Source organism: Notamacropus eugenii, chromosome 5 (genome assembly GCF_028372415.1).
Source record: "Notamacropus eugenii isolate mMacEug1 chromosome 5, mMacEug1.pri_v2, whole genome shotgun sequence".
NCBI lineage: Eukaryota > Metazoa > Chordata > Mammalia > Diprotodontia > Macropodidae > Notamacropus > Notamacropus eugenii.
The window spans coordinates 40,391,083-40,403,076 of NC_092876.1; the positions used below are offsets into that span (position 1 = coordinate 40,391,083).

Sequence of the window (11,994 nt, forward strand, 5' to 3'; positions counted from 1 at the left end):
CTCAGGGCAGTTTCTTTTTCAGTCTGACTTGGCAGTGAAGGCATAATCCCATGACCAGGACATTATAGTGTGCTGCAGGGGAAAGCACTGTAACCTCCTTGGTTTTCATTGTGATTACCCAAGAGTGTCACAGAAAAGTGACCAACATTATGCTGTCACTTGATTAATCTATTTCTGTTGGATCAATCAGGCCAGCTTCAGGTTATCCTAGAGAGTCAGCTGGGCATTTGCCTGGAAGACTCTGGGAATCACCCGGGCTTTTGGCTCTTTGAGAGGAGTTGGTCGAATAGAATACTCACAATCCCACATCTGGGAACCTCTTTCTAGAGATACTCCCCCATCCTAGCTGCTAGTAAATGTCCTCCCCCCCATCTGATTGTCTCCAATTTATCCTGGCTATTTCTCATTCATACATAGCTGTTAGCAGGCTCTCTCCCTCATGGGAATGTGAGCTCCTTGAAAGCAGGTGCTGCTTTTGCCTTTTTGGATACCCAACCACTTAGCGGGGTGCCTGGCACATAGGCACCTTTTTTTAATGGATAGATGTCTTTTATGGAGGGTGGCAAACAAAAACAAATAAAATTAAAGGATCAAGCGTAAAAACTGGGTGTGAGAAACAGAAAGAACCAATTTAGTTCTTAGACCCTTAATATCAGTTCAAGCCCCAGCACAGAAGGGTGATCTCAAGGAAATCAAATCTCTTCCTACCTACCACCCCAATCATGAAATAATTCACATCCAAATCCCTATCTTCCCACTCCTCCCCACCCCTCAAGTGGCAAAACCATCATAGATCCTCCCCACAAAGTATTCAGCCAGGGCCACATGCACAAAGACTTCTTGGGAACTCATTGTGTATCAACATGAAGCCCCCAAACACTTCTGGACTACTGTTGTAGATTCTTCTCTGTGGTTAGTAGTAAGTTAGGTTTCTGTACAAGCAGGAAGAAATAAGCGGAAAGGAAGGTGGGAACAAGGGAGACCTCTCTAGAAATTGTCCTCACAGGACCCCAAACTGCACGACCAACTCCTCTTTTGCGTCGACCCAGACTGAGAAAGTGCACTATAGGCATAAGCAGCTATTCTGGAAACCTGCTGCAAATCTGTAAAGGGGACAGGGTCACTGGCAGGCACTTGGTGGGGCTGGCTGGTGAGTGATGGCAGTGGTGGCAGCTTCTTCCAGTGAGTCAAGCTACTGCCCAGGACAGCTAGGCTGGTACTGTATCATCTTATTCGATCCATGTATGCATGCTACTCCATGCCCTGGGAATGATGTTTCTGACTGTCTTGGCAAGGATAGAAGACAACAGGGCCTGTTCATCTATACAGGCTGCAGGCAGACTGTGGTAGTTGGGTTCTGCTCCATTTAGGGTCTTGGTTGGGGGACTGCTGGGGTCCAGAAGTAGCTTCTGCTCCTCTCAATCCTGGTCCAAGTCCTTGTTGTCACTGCTATAGCAGCACCCCATGGCCGGGGCCAGCTCTGGGAGCTCAGATTTGGAGAATCTCGTCCAACAGGAGCTCTTTCTTGTCACATGACCCATGCCCATGGCCCGCAGGCTCCCACACTGCACTGCTGCCACTGCAGCAGGCAGAATCGCCAGGCACTTTTAATAAATACTAATTGACTGACTTGTCTATGTCTTGAATGTGTTTATTTATGTAGATGATATTTCCACCAATTAGAATGTAATCCCCTTGAGGATGGCACTTGCTTTTTTCCTCACCATTTTATCCATCCATTCATTTATTTACCTATTAATTAATCAATCAATTAATTAATTGGATCACCACTGTTTAGCACCTGGTCACATAATAGGTTCTTAATAAATGCCTGTGGATTGATTGAATGACAGCTAAGCAGTCTCTCTTTATGGACTTCAATGGAATCTTGATTCAGTATTCCTACTTGCGCAGTCCATCCCCAAATGTCTAGAGGGCTGGTACTCTCTAAATCCTCTAGGCATTGACCATAAGAGTTGCTAGTCTGGAAACTGAACCCTAGAAGATACATAATTTGGAAAAAGAGAAGGAGAGAGGAAGGGAGAGACAGGGCAAAGGCACCATGAAGAATATAGTAAGGAGAGAGGGCTGGTCTTAGAGGTAGGACACTTGGATTCAAGTCCCGTCTCTGAGTCATCCTTTAATGAGCACATGTGCCTTCTATGTGCCAATCACTGTGTTGGGTGCTGGAATATAAGGACAAAAGTAAGATACTTCCAGTCTTCAAAGACCTCACAGTCCAATGGGAGAGTCTTAGATTCTAGGTGACTAATAGGTCAGAGTTGCTCGGATGTAACTCTAGCTCAGGTCTGGGGAATCTATCCTGAAGGACATATATTCTATGACATGTGATGTGACTATGGGCAAGTTACTGAACCTCTGAGTGGTCCTGGCAACTCTCTAAGACTATGAGTTATGAATGAGTTGCCAATTTGTATTCATGAAGGGAGTTGCCATAATAGGAAGATTCTACGCTGAAGAAATTACAATTCTGCACTGAACCCCACTGCCCCACCAAAAAAAATAAAAATGAAGTACATGGGAAATTATTAGAGCAACTCTATCAAAAAGGAATACTGTATCATGAAAAATAGATTAATAATATTCATAAGCTGTAATGTATAGTTCTTTCTAGAAAGAGGTTGTTAGTGGATTAATAATCTCTATCTGTCTTATGTCTATCAGGCCTGCCTGGATATGAGGACATATCCTCATATCTCAAATCCTATCATGGAGAGAAGAAAAGAGGGAAAAAAAAGGAAAAAAAATCACTGGTCACTTCTCTGCCTACTAAAGAATATCCTATTCATTTCTGCTGTGAGGAAGTTGAGCCACCATGCTCCATATCATTCCATCCTACAGAAGAGCAGGGAGGAACTATGGACAGAGAATCCTGCTCCCATGCCCAACCTGAGGAGGAGAGCCGAGGCTGATTTTCTTGGAGTCACACACAACAGAGGTCAAGAGATCCTTCAAAAGACTTGGGTCTTGAAGACCTGATTGCACCTGTAGGTCAAGTCATACCACGAACAACTAGTCATGTTCCTTCTTCCTCTGCTCCTAGAGTACCCTTGGCTTCTTTCCCAAGAGTGAGACCCTAGCATAGCCCATAGCTCTGATGGTCATTTGATATATAGTGTTGCTTTTTCAAGACCAGCCTCAGTTTTGAATCTAGGAGATTCTACCTTATTTAAAATAGAAAGCTGCTGCTTTAATCCAGTTCACGATTCATTGAGGGTTGCAATTTTCAAACATAAGATTCCTGATCTAATCACAAACAGGACCCTGCCCCATCAGCTCATGACCCATGGGGGACCATCCCTGTACAAGCTGGAGTCATAGTGAAGGCTAGGACCTCACCCTTCCTCTGTGAAACAGCTAGAGGGTATCACTTGTTAATAGTGATACTGCTAAATATTTCTGAGCCCAGGAAGCCTCATGAAACATGAGAAAAATGATTGAGAACCATTGGGTCAAAGTTTCTTACCTTAAACAATACTCCAGGATGGTAAAAATAGTTGAATTTTCTGCTTTGAACTCACTTCATTGCTTTTTACAGCACCAATGCTATTGCTTATTGGATCATAGGGTGAGGACTAGGAAAAGGAAGGAACTGGGGATGGAAAAGCAGGACACAAGGAGGAATTAATTTTTAAAAAAAAGCTTTAGAAAGTAAAACCATTTTGGTGATCAGAGTTTTGTAGACCAGGAACCATTAACCATGGACCAAGTGGTTGAGAAGCAATTCTCTGAGTTACTGATACTCACTTCTGGTTATTCATGTGGTTTTCAGGGCTCATGAAACAACCTATATGATAAAAGTAGACATTAGACTTGCTTATGCTTCAGTAAATCCTTATGAATTTCCAAATTCCAAGGTTGTAGGACCCAGAAAGTCAAACCCAATAGTTCTATATTGGTTGAGTCCATTTAATTAAATAAATATGAATTATATATTATCTGCACAGGGTTGTGCTAGGTGTTGGGGAACAAAAGACAAAAAAACCTGTTCTTACCTTTAAGGAGTTTATAGTTTATTGTGGGGAGAGGGGTTCAATATATACACATAAGCAAATACAAATATGATAAACTACAGATTATACAAAAGAAACTAGTGATGGAGGGCGAGTAGTAATACCTGTGGGAAGTGGCAGGGGAGGATTGGTAAAGGCAGCTCTTGCTATGACCCTTCATGGATACTAGTGAGGGAAAGGAGAGCAGGGAGGGCGTTCCAAGTAGGAGAGTTCTATAGTACAGCCTGTACAAAGAACTGGAATGAGAGATGGAATGCTAAATTTGGGGAACAGCAAATAGTCCAGCTTTGATGGGATTTAAAATACATGTGGGGGAGTAATGTAAAATCAGTCTGGAAAGATAAGCTGGAGCCAGATTGTAAAAGACTTTAAATACCAAAGAGAAGAGTTTGTCTTTTATCCTAGAGACAATAAGAATCCACTCAAGAAGCTTCTTGAGTGAGCAAGACTTGATTAGTCTTGTGCTTTAGGGAGATTATTTTGCCAACTGAGTGGAGGATATATGGGAGAAGGGAAGGACTAGTTAGGAGGTTTTTGTGTGTGTGTATTCGTCCTTCGTTGCTGAAATAGACCATGCCATCAGAGAATTGATGACGTGACTTGCACTTGACTTTGTTTGGAGTGAAGGAGGGCTGTGCAGGTCACCAGCCTCACTTCTCCTCCAGAGCCATCTGAATCCAGTCACCAGATATTTATCAGGATGACTGGAGATGACTCAGGATTAGACAATTGGGGTTAAGTGACTTGCCCAAGGTCACACAGCTAGTGAGTGTCAAGTGTCTGAGGTGAGATTTGAACTCAGGTCCTCCTGACTCCTGCACTGGTGCTCTGACCACTACACCACCTAGCTGCTTAGGAGGAGGTTTTTGTAAGAGTTTGGGGAAGAGATGGTGAAGGGCTGCTGATGGTAATTAATAATGATGGCAGTGGAGAGGAGGAGGATGGGAGAAACATTGTGAACATAGAATAATTGTAATTGACTCAATATAGGGGCTAAGGCAGAGGGAATAGTCAAGGACACTTCCAAGGTCAAAGACTTCAGCAAATCTTCTGGAACTTTTTGAACATCCAGTAACTTCTCGAGGAGCTTGATCATCCATCCACTTATCCAAGTTATAGCAAGAATCATTTTTTAAGTGCCAGGCACTGCTCTAAATACTAGAAATGCAAATAGAAGTCAAAAGAAAGACAGTTCCTGCCTTGAAGCTGACATGTTAGTGGGAGAAGATAGTACATGAAAAGAAAGGGAATAGTGATAGGGGAAAGGGAGGAGGAGAGGAAGGTACCCAAGCAGAGTCAGGAAGGAGAAAGAAGTCCAGAGAGTTAGAAATTGGACAGAGGAGATTGAGAATGAAAATGGCAGGTTTGGGTCTTTTCTTGCAATATAGGTTCTGGGAGGAACTGACCAACGTGAGGAGGGGGCTGCATGGAGCAGAGGGATTTTCCAGGGTGAGAAGGCTGATGGAGCATCAAATAATTAAGTGCTTTCTCTATGTTACAAAACCACAAAGAAAAGAATGGGACATTATCAGGCTTCTAGTAAGGAAAAAACATACCAAGACATGTTTTCTGAGCCTACAGCCTTGTTTGGGAGATTAAATATGTACCCAGGAGAGTAAATTACAGTTTTCTGGAAAGTAGTAACTTCAGTTCATCCTGATAACACAGTCATAAAGTTTTTAGACCCTGAAGAGACTCTGTAGAGACCTCTGTAGAGGTCTGTCCAATCTCCTTATTTTCCAGATAAGCAAACTGAGGGCCCATGGGAGAAAATGACCTGCCCAAGACCACTGCAAAACAAGTTAGCTAAAAATAATAGTTGAAATTTATATGTCACCTTAAACTTGGTGGCACATTGAATAGAGCAGTGAACTTGGAATAAGGAAGACTCATCTTCATGAGTTCAAATCTGGCCTCAGACACTTACTAGCTCTGTGACCCTGGACAAGTCACTTAACCATGTTTGCCTCAGTTTCCTCATCTGAAAATGAGCTAGAAAAGGAAATGGCAAACCACTCCAGCATCTTTGCCAAGAAAACCACAAAATATGGTCATGGAAAATTGGATATGACCGAACAGGTGCTTTGATAATAACTCATTTGGTTTTCACAATAGTTCTGGGAGGTAGGTGCTATTACTGTCTCCATTTTACAGATGAAGAAGCTAAGACAGAGAGAGGTTAAATGACTTCCCCAGGATCACAAAGCTAAGTATCGGAAGCTGGACCCGAACTCAGGTCTTCTTGTCTTTAGGACTAGTACTCTGTGCACTATGACATCCCCTAGCAGAAACAGAGCAGGACCAGAGCCCAGGCCAGTCTCCTTTCCCTTTTACTGGACCATTTATATTTGTAGGGGACTTATCTGTTAACTGGTAAAACTGACATCAGAAGGATGCTCATGGGTACACCCCAGCTTCTGGAAAGATGGATGGAGCAGTTGTTCACTGTGAGCTCAAGATAAAAAAAGAACCAGAGCTAAAATATCCCTCAGATAACAGGCCCTGACTGTGTAGAGCCTGAGAAAGGCTGAACTTCCCAGGAATCTTTGGTCAGACAGGAAGAAAAACACAAAGATGAAAAGCCCTATTTCGGGAGCTCCCTTGCCTTCAAGCAAGGTGGGGTTGGGGGAAGGGGGAGACATCAGCCTGGAAGCATATTAAACATGAAGTGAGGCTCAGGCTGTGAAAGGGAATGTGTAAATTAGTCTCTCGCAGCTGAGTTATTTCTGCCTCCCACTCCTGAGTGCTACTGTGTTCCATAGGCCTTTTGGCTCATTTCGCTCAACATTAGTGACACATTAGAGGCAGAAGCCAAAGAAATGAATTCTGCTGTAAATGTAATGTTGGTTAATTATTTAAAGAGATTTTTTTCTTCCTGTTGGTCATGTAAAGATACACAGGATGTGTTCAGGACACTGGGATTGTTGTAGAAGTGGGGTATCTCCATGGGCATTTCTATCCTTTAAGCCAGAAACTACCATCAAACCAAGGAAAAAACCCAGACCCTAGGTCCTGCATGAAGACCAGCTTAGTGATCCATCATCAATACATTAAAACATCCTCCTGTGTTTTTTTTCCGCTTTGCCATTTTGGCAGAACCAGACTCATCAGGGCTGTGAATGCTTGACCTCAAGTCAATGTTTGTTCCCATGTGAGCCAAATTTCATCAGGATTCAAATCAAACAGATTTCATCTGTGCTGTAGGCATTATAAGGTGTCGGCAGGCTCCCCAGGCTATCAATAAAGGCGATGAATGCCACTCCAAGGGGGTAAACCAACATGGTTAGAAAATGTTGTCAGGGCATGTACTGCAATAAAGAACGAGGAGGAGAAGATTAAAGTCATCTACACCCCACCTCCCACCCCCAAATGGGATAAGGCCAAAAGATTCTAGCCTCATTAGGATGGTCTTGAGTTAAATACATGAAGGCCTTCTGGCAAGCTTTTAAACCTCTTGACAGATAAGCCGAATTCCTATTTGTATTTTTGTTTTCAAAGATAGATACTAGAGCTGGTATTATTTCCCAGGGGGGTTTTGCACCAGCACTATTTACTTCTGAAAACAAGGCAGTCTAGGGAAAGAACGTAGTCAGCCCATCCTGTTTTCCTTGCAGCTGTGGAAGGGAGAGAAGGGTACTCATTGGGAAATCAGGTAACATGCTAGAAGCAAGCTACCATCACTTCCCATCAGTGGGAAAAAGCTGCTCTGAACAAACCATGAGTCTAGAGAAACCAGCTGGTGCTCCCCTGTTTCTCAATCTCTGCTCTGAGACATGCCTCCCTGGATGGTCAATGCAGGGCATGAAATCACAAATATTCTGGGAGGATTAAAGATGATCCCCATAGTTTTCATTAAAAATGTACATTAATTAAGCACCTTCTGTATGTAAGGACCTGTGCTCAGTACTGGGGCTAGAAAGAGACCTTGCATTTAAGAAGAGTTTATATTTCATGTACTTGATGTAACCTGTATCCAGATAAATAAATGTCATATGATGCCAATGAGAGAGAAAACTGAGGCGGGGAGCAGGAAAAGTTTTGTGTAGAAAGAATCATCTTAGCTAAGCCCCAAAGGTTGCTAAGGATTCTAAGAGATGGATATGAGGAGGGTATGCCTTTCAGGTATGAAGGGAGACCTATGAAAAGGCAAGAGATGGAATGATGAGCTCAGGCAGGAAGTGATAGGAAATACTTGGAAAGATGAATGCGAGCTAGATCATGGAGGGCTTTAAATGCCAGGCTAAGATGCTGTCACTTTATCCTAGAGGCAATGGAGAACTACTGAACATTTCTGAGAAGAGGATAAGACAATGGTCTAGGAAGGCAGATTTGGAGAGGGGGAAGATGAGAAGCAGGGAGATCGATTAGGAGACTAGGGTATTATTTTAGAGGTCATAGGATAATCGATTTGGAGCTAAAAGGATTCTAATCCAGTTCTATCATTTTACAGATGAGCTAATAAGGGTCCAAAGGAGATGGAGTGTCTTACCCAGCATGTCTACACACGTGGTAAAGGGCAGTTTAGGAATTTGATTCCAGGTCCTCTCATCTGGTGCAGCATTCTTTCAACTATACCTTGCAAAGACAGGAACATGAATGAGTATGGAAACTAGCTAGATGGGGAGAAGATGGATGGGAGAGGTGCTATTAAAGCATAATTATAGACAAGATTGCCAATAGATTGAATATGAAAGGTGAGGGACAGGGAAAAGTCAAGGATGACTCTGAGTTTGTGAGCCTAGGTGACTGGAAAGGTAGTGATGTCCTTAACAGAGATAGAGGAGTTTGGAGGAGGGGTAGGTTTGGAGAGGAAGATAGTGAATTTTTGGGGGGACACATTGAATTTGAGATGAGTATGAATATCCAGTAGAGAAGTCAAGTAGACAGTTGACAATGCAGTACTGGATTTTAAGAGAGAGGTAAGTATTGGATACAGAGATTTGGGTATCATCTCTATAGAGATAACTGATCTCATGAGAGATCATAAGATCACAGAGAAAGACTGTAGAGCTTGGAACTTTGGGGGACACCCATGTTAAGAGGTGGGAGATGATGGTAGATTGAGAAAGAGCAGCCCAGCAGGTCAGAGGAGAACCAGGAAAAAGTGCCAAGGGAAGAGAATCTTTCTAGAAAGAGCATGGGCTTAGCTGGTACCCAAAGCTGCAGAGGTCAGGAAGGACAAGTGCTCCCCAGAGGTCTCTGGATTCAGTATCTAAGAGCATTAGTAATCCTAGGGAGAGCTATTTCGGTATTGGGGTTGAAAACCAGATCATTGGCAATAAGATCTAGAGGGGGAGACCCACCCTCTCTGGGATGCCTTCCCAGGGTACCTTGGAATCCTCAATCCCTTGAAAGTGATTTGCCTCCTCCTCCACAGCTTGGCATCGTTAGTAAGCTGTTTAGCAAGAACCTAGGATCAGATTCAGGTCAATGTATTTCAAGGAGGCTAAATACCGGATAAATGGCACCATGAGTAAATTCAAATGACATAGCCCAGGGTTACCTGTGGTCTATTCACAGTGGCTAACAGGTGTGAACTAATGTTAGCTGACATAACCTTTCTTTTCATGTGGTGGCTTTGTTAAATCTAGCTTGCCCCCCAGTTCTCACCTGGCTATGAAATGAAACACTTTGCCTTTCTCTTGTTACAGCTTAAACTCTTTATTGCTTTTCTCACTGTGGATTTTTTCTCATTCTTTTTCATTCATTTTCTCACTCTTGATTTTTTAAAAGCTTTTGTCAAATCGAAGGAGGGTGTATCTAATCGTATGCTTGTCTGCTAAATCCTTGGGGGGGGGCAATGTCTACTCCTGGACTAGGGCTTGACAGAGAGCCTGCTGTCCTAGAATTTTATGACAGCCCCACCTGGGGTCGCCCATCCACTCTTGGGAAGTCTTACTCCTCCAATAGGCTTGACCTCCAAGCCTCCATGAGAGAATAAGATAGAATCTCTTCCTAGGTATTTTCATCCCTACAGAATCTCAATTTGCTATTTCCAGGAATTATTTTTCCTGTATGGGGAGTAAACTTGGTGCCATGGTATGGAGTAGTGACCCCAGAGTTAGAGGACTGGAACTCAAATGCTATCTCTTGTGTTTACTTTATGGGTGACCTTAGATTTTGTGGGTCTCAGTTTCCTCATCTGTAAAATGGTGGGGGAGGGTTTGAGCTAGGATTGAGCTAGTCTCTTCTGGTTCTAAATCTATGACTCTCTGATGATATACACACACATATACACACACGCACACACACACAAGTGCATACACATATACAAGTCAAATCGACAAGCATTTGTTAAGTGTCTCCTGGCTTGGACACACAGTGCTAAGCCCTGAGAACAAGAGAGAAACAACACACAGTTTCTGCTTTCAAAGTCAAACATATATATAATATACACACACAAATATACAGGTGTACACACACATGTACACACACTCTGGGCATACACAGTCACACTTACACACACAGAATTAGGGGAAAATGCATAACAAAATGGAGCCAGTTAGGGGTCTATTGCAGATTTCTTTCTTCTTGGATGAACTAAGACTTCCTTGTTTCTTTGATTACTGTTGAATTTATTGAAACTAAGGCCTATTGTATGCACCTGATTACACCGGAGAAAGGATTTATAGTCTTTCTTTTTTTCTGGGAAGGGAAAAAGTCTTGGCTTTCATTTTGTGAGAGAGGAATGTTCTATTGAATAATTTTTTAATTTGCTAAAAAAAATTCTGATTTTTGTTGCTGAGGGGAATGTAATCCTCCAGCAGAGAGACACAGAGTTAATGTTATTTTAATATGTGTGCTACTCCAAAGCCAGGCAGTAGAAAGCCCCAGGGGAGTCCATGCTGGGGTGATCTGTAAAACAACTCCTTCTCCCACACTGGGAAGATGAAAATGCATCCCCAGGCCTAGGAGACCAGAATCTTTTTAACTGCCGAGAGACCAGGGGAAACCAAGAGAGTCTCTTTCTAGAGGCCTGGTTGTGAAACACACTTCCTGTCTCTTGATGAAGAGGTGGTGGATGACGGGGCAGAATGTTGTATAAAATATCGGATGCAGTTGCTGGGATAGTCTGTTTTGCTGAATTGTTTTCCTTGTTGAAAAGGAGTGGTCTTTAGGGAATTATTGAGAACTTAAAATACTAAGTTCTATAAAGGCAGGTTATTGGGAGTGATGTAGGAAAAAATCAATAAACATCTTTTTAAAAGAAAAGAAACCAAGTCATTCCCTGCCCTTATTTCAACCTAGGGATGGCAGAATTGAAAACAGGATGCCTTCTATGAAGGTTTACAAAAAGCAGCTTTTTCTAGTCCAGTGATACCTAGCATTTATTTAGTATTTTAAGATAAAGTCTTTCGGGTTTGGAGTCAGAAAGACTTCAGTCCTGCCTCAGACATTTACTTGGTTGTGTGGTGCTGGGCAAGTCACATAACTTCTTCCATACTTAGTTTTCTCATCTATAAGATGGGGATAATAATGGCACTTACTATTCATGGGTTGCTGTGAGGATCAAATGAGATATATATTGTAAACCTCAGAGTGACTCATAAATGCTCACTATTATTATATATTATAAAAAATAATCCATGACCTTTACTCACAAATACTGATCCTGAGGGAGTTTTTTTTAACTGCTTGGAATTATAAACTCCTTGAGGGAAAGAGACTGCCGTCAACTCAATATGTTTTTATTGAGCGTTTATGTTGTTAGGCTTTGTGTTAAGTACTGGGGCTACAAAGAGAAAAAGAAAGACAGGCCTTGCCCTCTGATGGAGAAAGATGACACAATGGTTGGAGAAGCCACCAGAATTGGAACATGGTGGAAGAAGAGTCAGGATGAGAGTCAGAGAGACATGGAGGAATGAACTGGGTTGGTTTAGGGTCTGGGAAGAAATAAACAGTCAAGAGAAAAGAGCCCCATGGATGGAGAAGAGAAGGCTGCTTGTTGGGAAAAACCAGA

General features: G+C 42.5%; 1 protein-coding gene and 1 pseudogene across 1 annotated transcript in view; one reads left to right on the top strand and one right to left on the bottom strand.

The window, feature by feature from the left end:
• Window positions 1-3,922, top strand: part of DFFB (DNA fragmentation factor subunit beta) — a 62,423-nt gene extending 58,501 nt beyond the window's left edge. Inside the window, exon 8 of the mRNA XM_072608670.1 lies at window positions 2,686-3,922. Within this exon, the coding sequence (XP_072464771.1) occupies window positions 2,686-2,701 (16 nt within the window). The 3' untranslated portion in view covers window positions 2,702-3,922. The remainder of the gene's footprint in view (window positions 1-2,685) is intronic.
• LOC140503163 (ragulator complex protein LAMTOR1 pseudogene) lies at window positions 1,001-1,466 on the bottom strand (annotated as a pseudogene).
• Window positions 3,923-11,994: the final 8,072 nt, after the last annotated feature.